The sequence below is a fragment of the Falco rusticolus genome, chromosome 10, assembly GCF_015220075.1.
Source record: "Falco rusticolus isolate bFalRus1 chromosome 10, bFalRus1.pri, whole genome shotgun sequence".
Classification (NCBI taxonomy): Eukaryota; Metazoa; Chordata; class Aves; order Falconiformes; family Falconidae; genus Falco; species Falco rusticolus.
This window is the reverse complement of record NC_051196.1, coordinates 5,223,856-5,247,534: the sequence shown is the minus strand read 5'-3', so window position 1 is coordinate 5,247,534 and position 23,679 is coordinate 5,223,856. Positions and strand designations below refer to the sequence as shown.

The window sequence follows — 23,679 nt, the reverse complement described above, 5'->3', positions numbered from 1 at the left end:
GCACTGCCAAAAGCACCCTGCTAGCATAACAGCAGACTTTTCAAATTCCTGTTGATGCACTATTAAAGGTAAACATAATGTTGCTACAAGTTCCATGTGAACTGATCACAGCCTTCATAACTTTGTATTCCAAAATTTATTTTCCTGAACCGTACATCGTTTAATGAATGACTTTCCAAGATTTAGACATGTTTAAGTCACTTTCCCCTTGGGACTGTGTCTCAGCTGGGTTATATTACAAAAAGAAGCAAAGTTGAGACAGCTGAAGGAGCCGAGCTAGTGGTGGGAGTAGCACAGGGCGAAAAGAGTCTCCCGTCCCTAACAGTTACTGGCATCTCATCCACAAGTACACACAAATGTAAACTGTACTGTGTTGGTTTGCCCATTTAAACAAGTCTCCGAGAATTTCCCTTGACAAACATTGCGCTACAGGCTAGACACCACCATTTCCTCACCAATGAAGAGACATTCACACAACCACACAGGAATGTCCAGCGCTGGAAACATATTCTCAGCTGCTGCAGACTCATGGATTCCATTTGAGGCTTTAACCACAGTTCCAGAGTTCGAAAACATCAAAGCATGTAGAAACATGCAAAGAAGGCAATATTGCACACTTGTGCATCAGTGTTGTCCACGTATGTGCCCGAGGGAAGCCCCTGGCAATCACCACTTTTCACACTTCACAATGAGCTCTGTGGATACCTACACGTTACTGCCCTTCACACCAAAAGCAATAAAACACTCCCAGCGTCTGACAGGCACAGAGCTCTTCCTAACCCTCTGAATCCTCTCTGCAGCTTGCTGTCACTGGGCACATTTCACGCAGGCCAGCTGCACAGGATTTATTCAACCAGTTTTGGAGTATCAAAGCTAACTTTTTTTGTCTTTGCCCCAGGCAGGCGCTTGGTATGCAGGATTTAAATCAGAGAACAAAATGTTCTGTGAAATTTGTAAATACTCGGCACAGTAATTTCTAAATTCTAAAAAAGATAGCAACTGGAGCTAGTGGTTTAAAAGTCAAAAAATAAAGCACTTCACTGCATCACTGTGATTAATGCCACTGTGTCCTAAAGAGCAGAGTAAGTCACTGTCCAAGATTATCGATTAATGGTGCTGACTGCCTTAAGTGATAGAAGCCAAACACACTGTTACACCTCACAATTCCATTGAAATCAAAAAGCGCTCTGCATAAAGATGCTGAAATTGAAAACAATTTGTTAGATCCTTGCAAATCTGCATGGAAGACTTTGGCTGGGACATACTGTCAACAAACAGACTACAGTCGAACACCTACCATTCTCAGATTTTTTATAATGTATTTAAGGCTATTAAAATGGAATTAGGCAGAAAATTATAGGGAAGGAGATGCCCTAGAGAATCACAACACTTACACTATGAAGGGCAGAATGTAGATGGCCTAAAAGAGGTGTTTTGAGCAGAAAGCAGCAATAAAAGGTCATTTGTGACTGGAACTCGAAGAGGAATTACTTCATTGGAATTTAGCATAGCCTTTAAGGTCAATGATGTTTGACTGAAATTATCCACTTGTTTTCTGTTTCACCACCACTGATTCCGTATTAATACAAAATATAAAACCAACATTCAGCTGATGAATGTTCACATTAAAGTTTCAAATAAAGAATCTTTTCATATTTCTTTTCTCAAGTAGTTTCATTTAAACTTTGAAATGATTCTCTTTCAAACAAAAACAGTGTAAAGGGTTCATTCGTTATTTTTTGGTGACTACGGAAGCTAAAACATTTAGAATCATTTCCTCTTGACTTGCAAACATTTCACACACCTCTTACCACATCTGTGGCTTTCCTTTCTTCCCTCTCAAGCCAAGTAGCAAATGGCATCAGTCAAATCATTTAACTCCCAGGGATGCGTGTACTTCAGAAGCAGGTGCTCCTGGTACTAGCAAGGACTCTATCAACATTGATTATCAGTGGCATACAGCAGCAAGACAATAAATGGTTTCCGGATCTTCATCCCTTGCCTGTAGTTTACTTCTGCTAGCCCAAATATTCTGAGTATGTACAGAGTACATCTGCTCCTGCTCACCTCAGAGAGGTAGGTCTGATGCTCCCTCAAGGGCCATGTGGAGCACTGAGTGCACAGTTTATACTGCCTGGAAGGCGTTACCTGCAGTCACTGATTTCAGATGGCAGACTGTACAAAAAAAGGCACTGTCTTTTTCAACACATCAAGTCTTATTTTCTCATTTGTCCAAAAGTGAGTACAGATTCTCACCCACAGCTGTGGAAAGGAAGGTAGAACAGAAAGGCAAGGTATACAGATTGTAGCAGACTTCAGGCAGTTTGGAATTGTACAACCCTCTTATGCAACGTGTTGCCTGGGGTGCACCACATGTTTTCAGAAATGCCACAGAATGCCCTTAAATTTGCTCCAGGGCTGAGACCCAGTGACTTCAACCTATAATAAATGACTGGACTTATGATATGCCATGGACAGATTGCAAAGATGTGCCTTAACTTTGCTGGCCTATGCTTTTTTAAATGTGGCTTGAAATAATGATTGCAAAATCTCAGAGGCAGGTGAGGAACCCTGAAATTTATTCTAACTTATTCCTAAGCACTGTCTCTTTAAAAAAATCAAACGGTTAGTATCAGCCAGTACCACCTGAAATTAATAGTCCACTTAAAGCTTAGACGTATTTATAAGAGAAGACGTGGGGACTGAAGGGCCAACACTGCTGACCAGGCTGAAGCTGGCTGAGCTGGGCTGCCAGCCCTCTGCAGCCACCAGGCAGGGAGCACGGGCAGTCCCCGGGGCCAAGCCAAACGGTGGCTTCCTGAGCACTGGCAGAGGCAGGGCTCTTAAATAGGACACAGATAAGCTGAGAAGCCTAGCCAGCACACCTGGGAAGTTTGTAAATACAAGGAGAAAAGGCTAGGGAAGAACAACTTGCTGCAGGTGAATCATCAACATTTACAATCGCTTTGGAAAGTGTGCTACATGCTTCAGAGAAATAGTGGTACACGGCTCCTAGATGCAAGTTAGTAGTGGCCACAGTGCAGTACTACCCGCAGCCCCAGTATTACGCGCATGTATGAAAACACACTCAAACACAACCATATGCAGCTTGACTTGAGCTGCAGCAAGCTGAAGATGTCAAACGTCAACCAGGCTGAAGCAGGAGAAGAGTCTACCTATGCAGTGATGTCAGCCAGGCATGACTGCAGAGCTCACACATACACACAACCCCCAAACCTGCTGATGGCATGGAGCTTTCTCGGGGGTCCGCAGAAGGGAGAGGGGGAGCAAAGGCAGAGGATGAGTCTGCCTGAGCACCGGGGGTCGTGGCAGCAGCTGGAAAGAGCCTGCGGGGAGAGAAAGACGGGAGGTGTGCCTGGGGACCGGCAGGAGCCATGCAGGCAGGATGTGCCCCGAACACCAAGGTCACAGGGCAGCTCTGAGCATCACCCACAGTGGTCCCAGAGGCTCCCTGCGGTGCTACAGGGCGCTGGGCCCCTCCTGGCCCTGGCAGCACCCTGCTGGGAGGAGCTGAGGCTGCCTGTCTCCTCACAGCACTACCTGAAGCAAACTTTCTGCTACTGGAAGGGTGCCATGGTAAAAGCAAGCATTAATGACAGATAAACTAATTTAAACACTGCAGAGAAGAAAGCAGCAGGAATTAGGAAACCCTTCTATACTTGTTCTGTGACACAAGGTCAAAGATAAGCTTGCTTGTATTTCAGAAACTCTTACGAGCTTGTCTTCTATGTTTGTTTTAGACACAGCACAGGTATGCCCGAAGGCTGTGGGCATACTCCTTTGAAGGACAGATTTCAATCAGTAAAGTTTTAAAGAACTCTCTATACATCACAATGGTTTATATTATCCAGCGTTTGGAAGGCTTCTTAAAGAAGAATTTCACTGCAAGAGAAGAAAGACAAACAAGCCAACTTCTCAATATCCGTGCCATGCAGACTCGTGTCAAGGAAGCCTATGGAACTGAACTGCCTGAGATAAAAGTTGCATCAGAGGCGTGAAGTGTCGCAACATTGTCAGGCTCCTGGTGTAAAGTGGGAAAACCGAACGAAGGCAAAAAAAGACATGCTGAAGAACATCCTCAAACATCTCAACTGGCTTTAAACACTGTGGTAATGGATGATTTGCAAATACAAAATTATCAACGAGAGGAAGAAAGTCTTTGACTCTCTAGAAAAGGAAAGCAATGGAAAACTAAGTTTTGGAACTAAGTTTTGGAGTATTTCAGGAGAGTGCCAAAAATAGGCACTTATTACTTCCAGATCCAAAATTAATCCAAGTATTTTACAAACAAGATTTCATTCTGGTACCCCATTTTAGTAAACAGAATGTATATGAAATACATGTAGATTCGGCACTGCATAGTAATTTTCAGTACCTATAGCCCCCCAAAATAGGCTCCTGTTTGCTCTGTTTGATACCAACAAGATCAAGACTGACTTGAAAGGTCAAAAGCTTTAATTTTTACTTTTGGGAAATCCTTCTCTTGTATCACTAAAACATGCTGATTTCACAGCACTACAACAAACTGGATGTTTCCATTTGCTCAGTGGCATACAGACAAAAAGCATTTTCCAGAACATCCACCTCACAGCCTGGTCACAGTGCTATTGTCACTCCAGGGCCATCTCATGTTTTGCTGATGACTACTTTTACCGTGAGACAGTTAAAAAAAGTTATTTTTCTATGCTTACTTAAGTAGTAACCGCCCAAATTTCAGGCTGCTTTTTTAACTTTTATGAGTCATACAGTACAAAAAGGAAACAGAACAACTCAGAAGTCTTGCTGGCTTTACCTCCATATAAAAAGGAAATAAAAGAAGAGTGGAATCAGTTAAAATATTAAAAATGAAGCACCTGTTGAGAATGGAAAAGCATACAGAAAAATGGATTAAATGACTTCAAGTCCAATACAAGCAATTGTGAACTCAAGGGTGTTCGTATGAATCATCTCCACTTCCTGACAGAGCTTAGGTTTCAGTTAATAACGAACAAAACCATGAATCAAGAAGGCCAATTTACAGGCATACATATCATACATTTATTTGTTTATTACTTTTTCCTCAAAGAGCCCTCCATTTTCATCACAGCTATTGAGGGGCACTGAATGACCACATAAGAAAAAAGTTTGACAGCATAGACACACTCTTTGCAAGGCACAAGAAAAATCTGTCACATCTAGAAAGAAGCTAAGAGATGGTAGCTGGATAGAAACAACAGCCACAACTGTTGCTACCTGTGGTTACAGAACAAACAAGATCAGCTTCAGATTAAAAAGTTTGGTTTCAAAAGCCTAGCTTTAAATGAGAAAGAACTGAGGCAGAAAATGGCCAGATATACCTAAATGTTTGCAGTCTCAGCAGAAAGGATATTTTCAGATGATTGCTAAAAGCCCACTGACAATAACAGTCCTCTCTGCTGCACTCTGCCGAAGAATAAAAAGAAAGGGGGGAAGTGAGGCGTGTAAGAGAGCTTATTTTGCTGGAATTTTAATTGCAGTTCTATATACCATGCTGCAGTTGTTTGGCTTCCCACTCTGCCATGCAGTTTCAACTCTTTAAAATGTGTTGTACCAAAATAATGCAAAATCAGACAAACTAATAAAGGCCTCTTTCATCACAGCATGTGCCTAACATTGCATTTAAATATTCCTAAATTATGGAAATAAACAGGTCAATCCTGTTACCAACCCCATCTACAGATGTCAGCAACGCTTTTTGCAATGACTTGCACATACAACCATCTGTTCTTGCTTTCCTTCAGGCAAGATCACTCAGTGCCCAACCCCCTTCACCCCAACATCAGTTCACTGAGGAAATCTGTAAAGTACCTTTGTACTTCAGGACTTAGTAGGAATGAGGATCTAAGCCAGGTTCACTTGTTGTATCAAAGTCATACACAGATATCGTTACCCCAAGTGGGTAATAAACTTTCTGAAGCCTACAGTTTGGGAGAGACCCTCGAGACTTCAGTTTAGGGCAGGTGGGGAAAAAAGTAATGTCTTAAAAGCAACCCTACCTGATAGCAGGCAGCTGCACTTACTCTATGCCACATTAAAACTGTGTAACCAAGAAGCTGAGCAAAGAGCTTGTTCCCCAGGATAGTCTATCTTGAAAACCAAGATTTGAGACCAGAAGTTTCTGGAACAGAGGATACTTTCCTCTGTCCAGACACAACCAGCATGTGACACCACCTCACCCTATGTAGCAAGAACCCCTATGTTACTTTGTAATGGTTTTTTTCCACAACACATTTGAATACAGTAAAAATGATGTGCATTTCCTTTAGTTCTATGAAGCATGGAGCAAAATAAATTGAATGGTGTTGCCATCAAAAGAGGGGTTAAGGAACGTATAGATTAAGGAAATTCAGTAATTTTTCAGATCAGCCTCATAAATCATAGGTGGCCTTAAGAAACATCTTCACATCTTAGTTCTCCATCACTAAAATGGGAATTAATTATGAATTCCAAGGCACCAGAAGTCCATTAATACAGATACAAGCATCTATGAGCTCATATGCTCAGAAATTATTGTCATGAAAGCCCACCTAACAAAATACAACCATAAACTTTTCCACAGAGACAGCAGCTAACTTGCTTTCTATTGTGATATCATGCTTTAAATTATTTGGACTGTCCAAGTATTCTATTTAGATTAGGATGTCAATGCGTACACACACAGAGATAACCATCCTTGTCCCTCCTCTTCTGAGGCAATCAAAGGATTATTCTGGAATAATCCCAAATCACAGACTGGTCAGGGTTGGAAGGGACCTCTGGAGACCACCTAGCCCACTCCCCCGCTAAAGGCGGGCTGCACAGAGTAGTGCCCAGGCAGGTGTTGAATGTCTCCAGAGCAGACAACATTCAAATACAACGCCAGCAACTATTTCACAGGCTGAAACAAAGACCCTTGGAACGGAGGGGGCTAAAAGGCAACCGTCACAAGTCCAGCTTCCCAGCAGAAGTCCCTACTGCCCCAGTGAAAAAGAGGACCCCATTGACAAATTCAGAACAAAGCCAAACGTTGTTGAACTGTCTTGTCAATGAATATATTTTAACTTACGAATTTAGATACGTACTTTAGCCTTTATATATACATAATATATATATACTTATAAATATACTTTACTCACGTGCGGTTTTTACTCAAATGCTTAAAATAAGCATGTTTAATCTTTTCTTAAAAGTAAACTTAGGACACCGTTTTACATTTTATTTGCCGAAACTTCTAATTTAACTTGACTACAGAAGAATCAGAGGAATGAAAAAATGGACTATTACGACAAACAAAGAGGGCTGAATAGCATACAAGATGGAGGCACCAAACCAGAAGTAAGTTTGCTTCTCATGGGCAATTATCTCACACTTTACATGACTACTGTCAAATGATGTGTGCTCTGCTCAAGGTAGTCAGATCCAATAACAATTAAAACACGCAATGGAGTAACGATTGTGCCCTTAGCATCCTGGGTTTGTGGGGGAGTGGGGTGATACGCTAGAAAAATATTCCACAGAACAACACGTAACATTAGGCTTACTGAACAGAAAGTCACCGAACAGAAAATTATCAAGCTCCAAAAGCGTTGAGATTACTCATACTTCCACTCCACTGGCTTGAATCTATTAAAAGGTAAATAAATCCTCAAGCAGTGACACGCACAGTGCCATCCATATGGCAAAGCACCTGAAAAGGTCCAAAATGTATGTATTTTGAAGCTGCTGTACAAATCAAGGACTACTAGTTACTCAAATACCGAAGATGGGTTAATCTGTCTAGATGGGAACAGTTTGACAGAAACATTTCTAGTGCCAAATCGGAAAAGATAAAGCCTTCACCGCGTGGCCAAGGCATGTGCAGACACACGGCCAAGTTCCCCGGGTGTTCCCCCAGATCGCCCCCTCCCCAGGGCCGCCAGCCCCACCCGCGCCCCCGGCCCCGCTGCCCTTCGTTCGCGGCTCGCTATCAGGAGCTATCCATGCGTGGCCCACCCTGGCGACCCTCCCTCACAGAAGCCGCAGAAACGCAGCGCCTCGGCGGCTCAGCCCACCGCCCGCCCAGGCGCACGGCCGCATGGCGGGCCCCCGCCGCTCCCCCCGCCCGCAGGCCCCGCGGGGAGGCGGGCCGAGGGCGGCGCGGCCGGGCGCGGCGAGGTGCGCCGCAGGTGCCCGGCCTATATCAGGCGGCGCGGCGGGGCGGCCCCGCTGCCCCATGGCGGCCCCCGCCATGGCCGAGCCGCGCTCCAAGCGGCCCCGCGTCACGCTGCCCGCCTGCCCGGCGCACCGCCCGCTGCCCGGCAGTCGCCTGCGGCAGAGCTTCCCGCCCGCCGTGGAGGAAGGCCTCTGCGGGGTCACGGGCGCGCTGCTGGAGCTCGCCTACAGCCTGCAGGCGCTGGTAAGGCACCCGCACCGGCGGCGGGCGGGCAGGCGGCCGAGCGCCCGGCCGGGTGTCCCCTCGCCCTGCCCGGGCGGGCGGCGGGGTGGCGGGGCGTCCGGGCTCCCGGCGGGCTGCTGCCGCCCCACGCCCCGGCGTGGCTGGAAAAGCAGGGACGGAGGTGCGGGATGAGCGGGCGGTGCGTCGGGAACTCGGGCGTCTGGGGCGATTCCCGCGGGGAGTGATGCCTGTGGGCAGAGGGGCAGGCGCAGCAAAGGCTCCGCGCTGTAACTCCTCCGTGGTTTTTTCCCAAACTCCGTATGTAAAATAGTCGTGTGTGGTTAAATGGTGAAGGGAGCTTGTGAACATCGCTGTTGCCTCAGGTTTTTTGCTCCGCAGGCAGCAACGTTAGACATGAATTAAAAAAACTCTCTGATACTGTGTAACGTGTATCATGATATGTGTAACATAGTGTCTGGCTACATATCAAATATTAAGGCAACATATATTTTAACAAAGCCATTAAAATCAAGAAATCATCCATGCCATCCCTTCTGATGCCAAGCATCCACTGAGAAGCACCACAAACTATATTCAATAAATCCCCAAAGATCTTTTGGTCGAGCTTGGTGTCAAGTATTAGTCCAATAAAAATTTAAGTATGCAGTAAAACCTCTACTTGTTAATCGTGTGGCTTAAAATGATACTAGTGACTGGCAGCTAGGCGGGATGGAGAAAGCTCAATTAGAAATTGACTGTGCATACAGCAAACCTAGAAATGTGAACATCTTGAACAGTGACTGATGGAAAAGATTTACCTTAACAGTTGAGCAGGTGTGGTAACTAGTGCTCTACTTGAAGTCATGCAGCATACTTGCACTGAGGAACTGGTTATAAAACGCAGAATCTTGACTCTTCTGTCAACAGAAACATGAATTAATAACTTCAGGAAAAGGATTATGCAAATACCGCAGTGAATGTTTTCAATAAAACATTCCAGTACGTACTTTCTCTTGAATAGTTGATGGTCACGTGCGGGTATGTGTCACAGGTTTGGGATATCCCAGATAGCCATAAATATAAGACAAAAACATAAACGTGTATTGTGTATATAACTTCTCTGTGTTTTTTCTAAACAGAGCAACACAGATGAAATACAAGTATTTCATATTTAAGCACGGTAATAGGTTAAAGTGGGGAAGACAGTAAGAAGCACAAAAACTTTAAAAATACACGGGCTAGTTCCTCACCCAGCTGAGCAGACTACAAGCCAACAGCCTGACATGCAGTACTCTGATCCGGAGTATGCCTGAGAGACAAGAGCTGTGCTACACCGCATATATGTGTTTAGGGAAAGAGCAGATCAAGATGCTGTAGCTCCCGCAGTGTGATTCCTGGCATCTTCCCACCTGCTGCCGGCCTCTCGTTCTCCTCAACATCGGAGCTGTGCCGAGCTTGTGTTGAAACTAGTATAACCTGGTGGCTTTCCTTTGCTGCCTGCCTCTAATACACTCTTTATGGGATAGCAACACTATGGATAAAATTCTTCTAATGTAAGAGCTGATAGATCCATTAGCACAGTTAAATATTGCAGTGGCTGAAGTTGTTACTTTCTCATACAGAACAGAACAAGGCCTGCAGTGGGTTTAGGGTCCTAACACTTAAGTGTTCCTAGGCATGAGCTAAATACAATTTTAAAGGTATATACAGTATAGATCAGTAGCAGTATTCTTTATTTTGGAATAACATTATCCATAAAGAATCTGATAAGTAGATGCAAAGTTGTGCTTGTTCTCTTTTTGGTATTTGCCTCATCTTTTCTCATACCTTTGAAAGCATCGTTTCACTGGAATGCTGACCTGAAGGGATAAATCTTAAGGTTCCCTGTACTGCGACTACATTTAAAGAACAAAACAAACAAAAAACCTGAACAAAAACGCCACACAACAATGAAAATACACACAAACCCCAGCCACTCAAAATATTCTGAGGATCTGTCTCTGCTACTGAGAGAAAACATCAGTACTACAGTTACCTATCCAGTATCAAAGGACAGATGGAGTTCTACTGGTTGGATAGAGACAGAGGTATTTAATTTAAGACCATAGCTACTTACTCCATTTATTGCAGAAATTTGGATTAAGGTCTGCGAAGTGATTGTGCTGGTAGAGCAGCTTCCATTAGAAGGGTCTCCTGAGTTCTGATAAAGCCATGTTCTGCCACAAGTGGGTTCCATCTCCAGCAAATCTTAACACTTGTGTTTTGTGTGCTTAGGGTGAAAATTTCGATCAGTCGCACGTGGCTCTACCAAATGTATCAAAGTTCTTCTTACATCAAGCTCTGGAAGAGAGAAAAGCTGCAGAAGCTTTGATGAAGTATCAGCAAGACAGAGGAGGCCATTACTGTTCTAAAACCATCCAGGTGAGTAATATACAACAAGCTTTCAAGCAGTTGCAATCCGTAGCAATTACTCCTCTTGCATTATGTTGTTGCTACTTCAAATCTGTGCATTCATCCACTATTAGATTTCCAGATATAATTTCCCTGTCATAGTAGGGTACGTGGTTTTGTTCTCAATCGTGACGCCTAGACACTGTCAGGCATACAGTCCTAACTCTACGTGGTTGCTTTCTAGCCCACAAGAATATGAGCAGTGGTGCCCTTTTTCTTTTGCTCAGCTGGAGACTGCTGTTTCCAGTGTGCTGTAACGGATTATGAGACTCCTTGCACTGTGTTGAAACAGCCCACTTGTCTCTTCACACTGAAACTAAATAGAAGCGTAGAAGCCATGAGCAGCTAAGAAAGGTTGTGAGGAAGGAAGCAGGAGAAACATCCAGCTTGGGGTAGTAGTTGACCTACTGGAGCACAGCTGAAGGCTGAATTAGAACTAAACATCTGACTCAGGCTTGCACAGATACAAAGAAATAACTCAGAGTTATCGGAGGGGGAAAAATCAACCTACCTCATTTGTTAAAGACCAAGGAGGGCAGATTCTCCCCTACCAAATTAGTATTCTGTAAATAGGCCAAACTATCATAGTAGTTGTTAAGCTGTAGAAAGTAAAAATAAAAAGGCCATTTTGAAAAACTTTCTAAAATACTCAGTTTGAATTGGCAAAGACCTTACAGTGGCCTTACAGTACTTAAAGGGGGCCTATAGGAAAGATGGGGAGGGACTTTTTATCATGGAGTGCAGTGATAGGACGAGGGATAACTGTTTTAAGCTGAAAGAGGATAGATTTAGATTAGATATTAGGAAGAAATTCTTTACTGTGAGGGTAGTGAGACACTGGAACATGATGCTCCCTCCCTGACAGTGTTCAAGGCCAGGCTGGATGGGGCTCGGGGCAGCCTGGTCTAGTGGGAGGTGTCCCTGCCCATTAGAACTAGAGGATCTTTAAGGTCCCTTCCAACCCAAACCATTCTACGATTCTGTGTTAAGGTTTCCTGGACTTTTCAGGCATAGCTGCTGCTATCTAAGTCTCTGTTTCTTGAAAAAGTACTTGGTCACAGAACAAAAGTTCTGCCACTTCTGTATGTTTACAGCCATCTACCTCTGCAAGAAAACAACAGATGCTCCAAACTAGAAGGAGCTGTTCCAAAATCCTAGCACATCCTGTTTAGAGCACCAGGTAAATTGCAGGGAACCCTCAATGAATACAGTAAGATGAGCTGTTCTTCTGAATGAACGTAATTCTGTCTTCTTGTTTTTAGAAACCAAACTGTGAGTATGCAGTCGGTTTGATGAAAGCCCTGGAAACAGCAATGGTACAGTGGAAAACAATGACAAGATACTTTGAAGAGCTTTATGCCCTGAGTATTGAAAATGCAGATCCTCATAGTGCAAACACTATCAAGAAACAATTTATCGGGCCCAAAATCCAGAAGATCAAGCTGATGGGAGATCTGCTGACCAATGCTCGCAGGCTTGACTGTTCCCAAGATGGCAGAAATAGTCTTGGGGATTACTTTATGGACCGGTTGCAGAAAGAGTTCAGAACAGGCATAGAGCCAGATTACAGTCAGCACTGCAGCCCCTGCCCACCTCTCCAGCAGTGTACCGGAGCTGCAGAGGGTCTGAAGCGAGCCCAGAGAGAATCTTCCCAGCACAGAAACAGCATAGGGCCAATATATGCAACCATACACTGCACCACCATGCTGCCGCAGTGTAACGATGGCACAGGAGCAAAAGTGAAGCAGGGCAGGGAGGGCCCTTAATGCTGTGGCTGTTGCAGCTACAGAGCATCTCCCAAGGCAGACCTGTATGGAGGGTGGACTTGGGACCAGAGCTCAGAAGTTATGCTGTATTGCTCCTCCTGCTTTACACCCTGTCTCTGTGACAGAGTCGCAGCTCAAAATCCAGCCCATAACATTAATTTGTTTAAATGATAGCAAGGTGGCTAGTTACCTAGGCTGTTGTCATTAGTTGCACTTTCATCTATGCAATTCTTCATAGAAGCCAAAAGCTTTTAAGGCTCTGTTTTAAAGGATTAATAGGATTAGTTAGTGCAAATTATTTTTAACAGTATATATAACTTTTATTTTTAAAAAAAAAACCAACCAAAATGCAACTTTAGTACAAGGAAATGTTTATGCAGCAGAAAATTCAAAGATTTAGTTTTATATTATTAAATGTTTTTATATTACCAACAGATATTTTACATTACTAACAAGTATACTAACATAATGAAATTTTTAAAAATACTTGCTTTAAAACAAAGTTTTCTTCTGTTATTTCTATCATAGTAGCAATTTAAATAAGTAGTCTAATTTACTTAGCATCCAGCTATTTCTAGTGGTACACTTCTCCACGATGAAGGATGCAAACATTTCCTCAACAGTGGGAATAAGACAATGTGCTGGTTTTCTCTACAGTTATTTGCCCATTTGGCTTTTGTCATCCTCAGAAAGCAGTTGAGAGAGAAATTTGGGGTTCTCATTAAATGTGATCTTCACAGGTTCTTGTATTTTGCAAGTGTCACTGAAGACACTAGCTCTAGGGCTCTGTCCAGAAAACATAGGATGGTTGCTTAAATTGCTATACAGACCCCTATTTCAGCTAGCTAAATTATGGTACTACTATGGTACTACTACTGTTTCTTGTATACCCTATCTTGGTCCTCCGTAGAGGAATAAAAATACCGAAAATGCAGCACACTTAACTAGAATTGCATCATAGAAAGTGGCCACTTGTTAGTTTTGCAGTGTTCAGTTAGGGGGGCTATCATCATACCTAAGCTGTTCAATTTAGCCACCTTGGTTAAAGGTGAGAGGTGTCTACATTCCTTCCATGCATCTCCTACAGGACTGCCTCTCTTTCTGTACACTGGCAACCAAGGTCACCTAAGAAGAGCAACTGGCTAGCCTGCAGCTAGGTGGTTTTGCTATTACATGCAGTATCTTTTATCTGTGCTTCATTGAAAGACTATCTCATGCCTCCATGTAATACTGTAAGCAGTACTCCTATTAATGCTTGAAAATAAATTCAGTTCAATGTTAAAAACAGTACTTTGCATCTACATTGTATTCCTCAATTTATCACTAGGCATGCTAGTATTCTTCTCCAGGAGATTTCTGCATATAGGTGCAAAACTGCACCAGTACTTTACTACTAAGAAAGCTGCACAAGATTCAAGAGTAGACCACAGATTGAAAATGTCAGAAAATGGCATTAAGAACACTGCACAACAGAAGATTTTCAGTAAACTGATTTATACACACAGCTGCAGTTAAGTAGTGATTTCTGCAAAACTGTGTTAGCCCAGCTACTTTGTGGGTGTTGTAACACAGGAGAGACAATTACAATGCAGATTCCTTCCCAATCTTTCTGTGATTCAACCTTGGGGGGGGTGTGGGGTATCACATTAGAACAACCCCTGTATTCATCTGTAAAAATACTGCAACATGCCCCAAGAATAGCTTGAAGCGCTTCTAGCAACACACTAGATTTGCCTCTGTTGAGATGGCTGCCCTCTACTACAGCAGTAGTTTAAAAGATATTTCCATCTGGGCTAGATTCCATCACCCATTCTCATGCTGAGCATACCTTATTCAACAATTAGTTCCACTGACTGCAACTCAACATGAATAAGACCAATGGAATCCATCCCTCTCCATATTAAAATATAGCTCACTAAGTACAAACAGCGCAACGCTACTAACTGAATTATGGACTAGTGCCGTATAAAGTACTTCAAGTACTACTAGTAATGTCTGACCTACTTCTAAAAGTCTCCTTTAATAAGAGTTGGTGACCTTCTGAAATGTAGGTACAGCCTCCTCCATGGTTTCCAGCACTTAAGAGAGTCTTTTTACCCTAAATGAATTCCACCATAACAAAGAACCCAACATTTAAGTTTCTCAAAGCAAGGCGTACTTGCCTTTTCTTTTTCTCTGAAATACTGCCATGCGTGTTTCTCAGACTCTTCTCTTAGTCATCTTTCTAGCCAAATGTATTCACGCATTCTCAGATTTTAGATCTTTCTCTCTCCCTTCTCTAAAACACATTCTGGGCCTGAAGAGACAATTCTGTTAATCTGAGATAAACTCACCATCAGTTTTTCACTATTTCACCATCACCACTATTTTCCCAGTCTCTATCCGCTGAAAAAGAGAAGAGAAATCAATCAGTTACTGCAGATAACAAGCTCTTCTTGTCCACACGCTGCTTCTGCTGAGAGGGCACACAAGGTTTGTTAACAATACCTGTCTATTGTGTACAGGATGAGTCTGTCCATGCTTCTCAGCGTAGAACTACAATCTATCTGCCTCTGCCTTCCCAGCTTCCTTTTCAATTGCACCCTGAAAAAAAGATGAAGGATGACTGTGCAACAGGTATAAGGGCAACACCACTTACAGAAACTACAAATTCTCTGCTAAATGCTTGTTCATACACACACTACGTATCTGCACTGTCAAAGCAATGCCCAGACCATCCAAACACACAATCTGGGGCAGCTCTGAATAGCTATAGCAGCACCAGTACCCTAAACGCAGCATCCAAACTGGAAGCTCTGGAGAGACCTAATCCTTACTGAAATTATGAGTTACAGCCACAGAGGCTTCCAAACAGGTATTAACAATGGCATACTTCTAAATGCTTGCCATAAGCACTATCTATGGTTGCCTACTCTCAGAGTGAGGAATTCACTTAAGTCTTTAGGGGCAGATCACGCTGTCCTTCATCCTCTCCACTGTGGCCACTCAAAACTGAGAAGGGCACCTCAAAATTTGTTCTTTGCAAGGACTTTTTTCAGGCCCCAGGCAATACAAGGCAACATCTTCCTGGACAAGCCCATCTTTGGCAGTAATACTGGAAAGTGAGTGTTCTGGTGGCAGCAGCACGGAAGGAGTCCTCAAGGGCACCTTCACTGGAAGACCACTCTGAGCAGAATTCACGATCTGGTCACAGCCGCCTTCTGACTTTTTCACTTAGGTGAATTCATGCACTCAAGCACATTCATGGGCAATTACTGCCAGCCTCCTTGTATTGCCTGTTCAAGTCTCACCACTTGTTACCACTTTGCCCAAGGTAACGACCATACGCGCAACTCCCAGAATGCCTTTTCCTGGAATCAAACATAGCTTAGAAACACGCAGTGGCAGAATACACTACAACACTGACTAAATATTAGATGAAATTACCTTTTCCACAAATTAAACCAATAATCTGTGAAAGAGTTTAAGTGTCGTGAGTGGGTCACACAGCCAGCACCAAACCTTGATATTCCAATTTTACATGTTCAGTTGTTAGAGCATACAACTATTTCTCACTTATACTTACTATGCATTATTGTATACCTAGTGCTATTTTGAATACAAATTATTTTCACTTTTTTAACTGCTCAATAAAGATTAAATATATACATATATATGTTCATTACTTCTGGATCAAAGAACCTCTGTAATAACAGTGAAGTGTTTCTACAAGTTTGCTCCTCTGCCTCTCAGGAACAGCTGGGAGATCACTTCTAAATGGGTAAAGGTGGTCAATAGCTGATCTCCTTGGGTCATACCGCTTTTCAGCACTGGATACAGTGAAAGAACAAATACAGAGTCCAGTACACATACCTTTTTCTTTACATAAAAAATCTGGGTATAATGACAGAACATGACTAACAGTTCTTATCTTTGTCTGTACTCAAAGACATTTAAGCAAGTAGAAAACGGGGACTGCAGCTTAGGAATTTTTGCAAAAAACAGATCACATAACAAAAGAAGGCCCTGTCATGATAGCCCCTCTGAGAAGACATAGGCACAGGGACTGGATCACTGATGGATGGTTTTTACCTTTCCAGAGTCTCTCAGTCTGCCCTTTGCTGCACTGAAGACGGAGCTCTGCCTTTGATTTGGAATGATTTGAAATTTCACCAACATTTATAATTGCAGAATGGAGATTAATTTTAGCTCACAGTACATTAAAAATACCCGTAACTAATTTAATCACAAAATCAATGAAATCACACAGTTGAATTGCTGAAGCGCTTCCGCATCAGAAAAAGAAACTAATTTCTCATCTCAAATTATATTCCACAGAGTAAAAACTCCAGCACCCTTGAGAGGCATCACCAAAACCCCATCCCATTTCTCCAAGGTGCAAACTCTGCCACTGCTAGTTACCTGAAATAACTCCTTTGCTGTGCGAGCAGCCCAGCTGCAGTGCAACAGCACGTGCAGCAAACGCTGCTTCACCAGGTTCCAGCACATTCCAAAACAACAAACACCAGAAGAATCCAGAACAAAGGCAGACAGCGGGTTGAGTTGAAAGAGGAACCTTACTCCTATGTCGGGGCTCATATGAAAAGCCATTTGCTGATGTGACAGCTTTAGCTCGGGCCTCAGCTCTCCTCCAGTAAGTCGCGACTAAACCATTACCGCGTGCCCCACCGGGCAATCAGGCACTTGCCGGGACAGACGCGGCTGCAGCTTGCTCGGGCGCTAGCTGGGCACCTCAGCGCGCCAGGCCTCACCCTCCCGCCAAACTGCTTTTTGCTCTGAGGTCAAATACTTTCAATAACCGCGCCTGAGTCTTCCTGAACATTACCCCTCCTCGGCACGCATCTCTGAACTGCACCTGGGTCAGCCGTGGGCAGGGACGCCCGAATTCCTGGGGCGGGGAGGGGTGAAGGCCGCCGCACTTCAGCGGGCCCCGGACACACACACGCCCTTTTTCTGCTGGCAGGTGTTTTTCCCCGGGGAGAGCAGCCGGCTGCAGAGGCACGGCTCTCCTGGCCGGGCCCGCTCCCTCCCTCAGCTCCTCGTCCCACAGACCCGGCGGCAGCGGCGGGAAGCGCGGGCCCGGGCGGCGGGACGATACCCCCCCCCCAGAGGCCGCCATGTCACGCCGCCGCCTCCCGCCGAGCGCAGCGCCACCCGGCGGCCGCCATTTTGAGCGCGGCCGCCGCCGGCCTCGGCCTTTGCGTCCCGCTGGTCCCCTCGCACCCGCAGCCCACAGCGCCTCGCCGCCGCCCTGAGGTGCCGCCCGCACCGTCCCCCTCACGAACGCCCCCGCGGTAGTTACCCTGTGGCCGCAGAGCCGCACGGCCGCGGCCGGCGCGGAGAAACCCGTCCCGGGGCTGGGGGTTTCCTCCCCGGGCACAGCCCGCCGCGCCGCTGCCCTGGACGCGCTGCCAAGCGCCTCACGCCGCCGGGCGGGAGCGCGGCCCCGCCGCGGGTGCGGGCAGAGCGGGCGGCAGCGCTGGCCCCGGGGCAGGCGGGCGGCGGCTGCCGGCACCTGGGGCGCCGGGGAGCATTGCATTCGCTGACTGGCCGGGCAGCGCGGGCTGCTTAAAGCGGAAAAAAAAAAAAAAGGAAAAAAAACCCCAAACTACCAGACGACCACCATGGAGCCGAGCGCCGGCAGCGGCTGCCGCTCGCTCTGCACCAGCCCCGGCGCCCGCCGCCGCGCCCCGACGGCGCCCCGCGCCCGTGGGACACCGCGCCCCCCCCCCGCTCCGGGGGCTCGGGCGGCCGCGGCCCCTGCCCGCCCCGCCCCGGCCCGGCCCGCCGCGCTGGGGGGGCTCCGGCATAAATACGGCCTCGAGCGGCGCTCCCGGACCGTCGCGGCTGGCGAGGGCGTCGGTGGCGGCTGCAGCCAGCGCTGGTGGCCTCGCCTGGGAGCGGCTGCGAGGGTCCCGGCTCCGCGCACCCACCGGGCGGGCAGCAGCCGCTCAACAGCCCGAGCGAAGCCCCCCACTCTTCAGCCCCCGCACCCACACTCGTCCCCTCCGGCCCAGCCGCCACATCCGCCCCCATGGACTTACTGGGCCCCATGGAGATGACGGAGGGCTCCCTCTGCTCTTTCACGGCCGCCGATGACTTCTACGATGACCCGTGCTTCAACACGTCGGACATGCACTTCTTCGAGGACCTGGACCCACGGCTGGTGCACGTGGGGGGGCTGCTGAAGCCCGAGGAGCACCCGCACCACCACGGGCACCACCACGGGCACCCGCACGAGGAGGAGCACATCCGTGCGCCCAGCGGGCACCACCAGGCCGGCCGCTGCCTGCTCTGGGCCTGCAAGGCTTGCAAGAGGAAGACCACCAACGCCGACCGCCGCAAGGCTGCCACCATGAGGGAGCGGCGGCGGCTCAGCAAGGTCAACGAGGCCTTCGAGACCCTCAAGCGCTGCACCTCCACCAACCCCAACCAGCGCCTGCCCAAGGTGGAGATCCTGCGCAACGCCATCCGCTACATTGAGAGCCTGCAGGCACTGCTGCGGGAGCAGGAGGATGCTTATTACCCGGTGCTGGAGCACTACAGTGGGGAATCGGATGCTTCCAGCCCCCGCTCCAACTGCTCCGATGGCATGGTGAGTGCCCCAGGGAGGACGTCCTGCCACTGAGGTGCCCCGGACGCTGTCGGTCCAAACCTGTGCAGGTCCAAACCTTTCCCATAGCAGCCGCCTTCCATAGCTCCCCAGGCAGAAGACAGTCTTTTCTTGTGCCATGAGCTCTAGCAGCAAACGGAGGTCGGGTCCCCACATGCCAGGATCTATGGGAAAGAGGAAAAATCTCTTACACACTTTTTTTTTTTTTTTTTTGCCTTGGGATGAGAAGTTAGGCAGGTCCCCCTGTGTCCTTGGGGAGCCAGGGGAGAGCTGCTGGGGGATCACCTTGGGAAGCTGCCTGGGATGGGTACCTGGGAGCATGGTGAGGTCTGAGCCCTGCCTCTGCTGCCATAGCTCCTGGGGCACCTTTGTTCCCATCTTTTGCTATACAGTTACCTTTGCATCCTCTAAGGACAGCAGAGAGGAAGGTCCCCCTTGGTCATTGTAGTTACAGGGGAACTGATTGAGTTTTGTTTTCTGCCATTCATCATGATAACAGGAGGAGGGTCTAAGCAACGGGGGTCGTTTTCTTGATCCTTAAGAAAAAGGTTTTCCATTTCTCCTCTCAATTCATTCCCTCTGTAAACATTTACCAGCAACAGGAAGGAGACCCCAGGCTTTCAGTCCTGTTTGTACATTATGGGGGGCAGGGGGTGGAAGGATGGGTGCCAGGGAGGGTGTCTCATCGCTGCATCTTTTCACAGGGTCTATAGGCTCAGACTGGTCTGACTCGGGTGGTGGGATGTGGTGACTGGCGTGCAGGACAGCTGTCACGGATGGGATATTGACAGCACCTTAAGACATTATTTTTGTTTTCTATGCTCTGTTGGGGATAATCATTACTGAGTTGAGTATTTGTGATTATGAGATAGTTGGCAGACTGGAGAGAAGACTTACAGCAATGATCACTCCTCAAAACACAGCCTTTCTCTTTTGTCAGAAAAAGTAATTTCACAGCAGATTAAGGTATTGGAAACAAACACATTGGTCAGTGTTTGGGGGCTTTCTCTGTAGAAAATGGAAATGGGAAGAGAAACTAAAGGAAATGGAAAGGGACAGAGGTAGACAATCAAGAAGAGGCTCGTTCCCCTTTTGGTCTCCCCACTGAAAATTGAAGATACTTGTAGGGCAGTATCTGATCGGAATGCTGGAAAGCCTCATCTCGTTGGTAAAGCTACAGCATTCGTTGCAACAACAATGGTAGTTTTCCTTTGGAACAACTGTGCCACATAAAAATATTCTGGGGTGAAACCCCTTCTAGCCAAGTTAAGTTCTGCCTTGTTCAAAGAGACGGCAAGTTGATGGCATTTCAGCCAGGACTGGAATGATGGCACAGACTAGGGACTGAAATAGGAAATTGGACAGTTACTGGGATTTCAGTAAATGCAGTCCCCAACCAGTGACCTCACTCAGATTGCTCTCCTTTCCAGATGGAGTACAGCGGGCCTCCTTGCAGCTCTCGCAGAAGAAACAGCTATGACAGCAGCTACTACACAGAGTCGCCGAATGGTGAGTATATGCTGGAACGGCTGCGTGAAACGTGGAGACAGAGGCAGTCAATGCAGCGGACTTCCCCGCATTTTCTCTGTCTCCAGTTGAGCTGACCCCAGCTGGGCTGAAAGGGGAACCTGCCTTTTCAGCCAGTGTGCTGTTGATGCTACTAGGAACATTGGATTTCCTCTAGATGCATTTGCAAATATGGGGATGTGTTATAACTGCATTTCCTATGTTGCAAATGTAATATCTGGATAAAAATATATTCCTCCCTGCAACTAACTTCCAGCATTTAACTGTGTCTTGCATGAAGACTCTTCTAACTCTGCCTATCGTTGATCCAAACTGGAGAAATCGCCAGTTGATTGCAAATCTTCCCTTCCCTTTCTGTGGACTGACATGAAGCCCTGGATCCACCCTGCCCCAAAAGTAGCATACTTTGATTAGGTCTCTCTTCCATTTTTCAGTTACCGTCCCCGTTTTCTGATAACTGGTGACCTTCACCAATATTCATTTCCTCTGAATCTTTCAATGCTCACAGACATACTGTCAGCCACTCGCCAGGGTTTTGTGGAAGAACCACATCCTGCTGACATTAAGTACCCGGTGGACAAACTAAGCACCTTTTTGTCTGTTTTGCAGATCCAAAGCATGGGAAGAGTTCTGTGGTTTCCAGCCTCGATTGCCTTTCAAGCATTGTAGAGAGGATTTCCACAGACAACTCCACATGTCCTATACTGCCTCCAGTGGAAACTGTTGCTGAAGGGAGTCCCTGTTCCCCCCCAGAAGGAGCAAGTCTGAGTGATAGTGGAGCCCAAATTCCTTCCCCCACTAACTGCACCCCACTTCCCCAGGATAACAGCAGCAGCAGCAACCCTATCTACCAAGTGCTATAAAGGCAGGTCCGGGCTGGACTGCACTGGAAACAAATTTCTCCATTCAGCCATGCTCCAAGACCTGCCTTCTAAGACTGGAAAGACTTCTTAAGACTTGTTCCAGTTTCAAAATATCACTCAAAATTCCTTCAAATATGTAACTTTTCAAACCTGTATTACTTCAAAATACACATAGTTATTTATTGGTTGTTAAACTAAAGTTATTTAATATGTCTAGAGATAAAACTGTATACCAAGAAATGGCCAATGTTTAATCTGGGCTTTGGGGAATAGGAACCTGGCTCTTGAATGCAGAGGAGAATAGAAATCTGCAACAGTAGCAGCATGACAGATCCTTCCTATTCCTCCTATTCTGGCCAAAATGAGGTTGTGGACCATTTTTTATAAAACTTTTTGTATAATTGTAAATAAGAGTTGCTTTGCAAAAAAAGGGGGGGAAAAGAGGAAAATAAAAAAAAAGCGCAAAAATTAAAAGCAATGAAAAAGGGAAAAAATAAATATTTAATATTGCTTGGTTTGTTGTGTCAAACTTTATATATTTATACGATGTGGTTGCCAAGAATGTTTTCAACAGTATTCTAAATAAAGACCCTTATTTATAAAATCTGTGGTGTTATCTTGACTTGCGTTAGGGCTTCTAGAATTACTAGTGCATTTAGGAGTGGTGTTAAGATCGCTGCCTTGGCAGGAAGAAGATACAGGCTCTGATTCAGCAAAGAAATCAAGAACATACTTCAGCCGTGCTACTTTCAACTACTTTGCATAAATATGTTGCTGAAAAGGGGTCTACTTTCTTCATATTATATCTTGGTGATTTCTAAACCAGGGCTTGCACATCACAGCTCATTATTGAAGAGATCTGTAAGGTAAATAAGCATGTTTCTCTTCCCCCCAAGTTTACAATTACATTATAGGACTTCACCTTACAGAGATGTATTAGAACTAGGAACCACAATAAATTAGGCTCCCCAAATCCCAGTGCAGCTACCGAAACTTAAAGGCATACCAGGGTGTTTCACAAGACCAGGTACTACATTCTCAGACAAATCTTTAGATTTTTCATTCAAGTTCTAATTTCCAAGTGTTTGTACTGTGTTTATATATTCTTAGGTATTAGAAACTAATCGCAAAGGATTTTTTGTCATAAAGTTCAAGGTATAGATCACAGTTTTCCTCAAGTTCAGGTTGGAATTTAGGCCAAAGATAGGCAGCTTTAATTTGGATTTGAACTTTACGCATCTCTGGCAGCACTACTCCAGGGATTTACTTCTTGTTTAAAGCCTCTCTAAAAATAACCAGTGAGCTATGTTTCATTCAGTATATATGTGTAACCTTGTAAGTTTGCCATGAAACCGAAAAATGGTAAAGCCCTGAGCAGGTTGTCATTGGTAAGTAACAGTCAGGGCATTTCTGTATGTTTGGACAAGAATACCCTGCAGCTACAGCCAATGTGAAACAACCCATTTCTTGTATCCCTGTGTTTTAGGGCTTTTGTTTAAACAGCACAGTCAAAAAAAAAAAAAGAAACAAACCAAACAAACCCCCTCAACCTAGATATCCTCATTAGCTCTAAATAATTGTATGACAGATCAGTTGTATTTTCTCTTAGGTGACTATTAAAGAGGGAATTTGTGTGGCTCTTACCTCTTAAGCAGGAAAAGGAAAGAAGGAACAGCTAATTCCATGGGAATGTCTCCCACTTTAGTTGCGAGGGCCTTGAAGATCAATGCTCCACAGAGAGGAGAGGAGTGAGCAGCCTTGTGTTGAGCAGAGCAACGCACTTGCTTCTCCTTCCTCCTGGGGCAGAGGGAAGCTCCGAGCTTGCTGTTTTATCCAAAGCCAGAGGGCAGGGAAGGTAGCAGCCGTGGGGATTCCTTCCTCATCTGTGCACTTGTGATCACGGTGGATGATAAATCCGTGTCAAGGCACAGGACCGCTCTGTGGAGCAGGCCAGGCTCGGGCAGACCAGAGGGGGCTCTGAGGCAGTACTGGCCCCTCAACGCCTTCATTACAGTCCAGCTTTGTAAGGGTCTCCCATTGATATCCCTGTGGGCAGAAAACAGTCCA

General features: G+C 45.8%; 2 protein-coding genes and 1 long non-coding RNA gene across 4 annotated transcripts in view; 2 read left to right on the top strand and 1 right to left on the bottom strand.

Moving 5' to 3' along the window:
- The window catches only part of LOC119154883, a 58,768-nt gene extending 40,557 nt beyond the window's left edge, over positions 1-18,211 (bottom strand). The window contains exons 1-6 of one of the 2 annotated variants that reach the window (XR_005106553.1): positions 17,912-18,211; positions 15,097-15,192; positions 14,943-14,994; positions 12,800-12,868; positions 10,509-10,732; positions 9,211-9,309 (exon numbers count right to left, since the gene is read on the bottom strand). This is a non-coding gene — a long non-coding RNA (uncharacterized LOC119154883). The remainder of the gene's footprint in view (positions 1-9,210; positions 9,310-10,508; positions 10,733-12,799; positions 12,869-14,942; positions 14,995-15,096; positions 15,193-17,911) is intronic. The other variant, XR_005106552.1, reaches the window with a different exon arrangement.
- On the top strand, positions 8,165-13,899 carry LOC119154881 (ferritin light chain-like). Its single transcript, XM_037402865.1, has 3 exons — positions 8,165-8,413; positions 10,667-10,813; positions 12,106-13,899. The coding sequence occupies exons 1-3, from the start codon at positions 8,231-8,233 to the stop codon at positions 12,607-12,609; spliced, it is 834 nt and encodes a 277-aa protein (XP_037258762.1). The 5' UTR covers positions 8,165-8,230; the 3' UTR covers positions 12,610-13,899.
- A 256-nt stretch (positions 18,212-18,467) lies between the features above and the next one.
- Positions 18,468-22,194, top strand: MYOD1 (myogenic differentiation 1). Its single transcript, XM_037402570.1, has 3 exons — positions 18,468-19,204; positions 20,653-20,731; positions 21,359-22,194. The coding sequence occupies exons 1-3, from the start codon at positions 18,644-18,646 to the stop codon at positions 21,610-21,612; spliced, it is 894 nt and encodes a 297-aa protein (XP_037258467.1). The 5' UTR covers positions 18,468-18,643; the 3' UTR covers positions 21,613-22,194.
- The last annotated feature ends 1,485 nt before the right edge of the window (positions 22,195-23,679 follow it).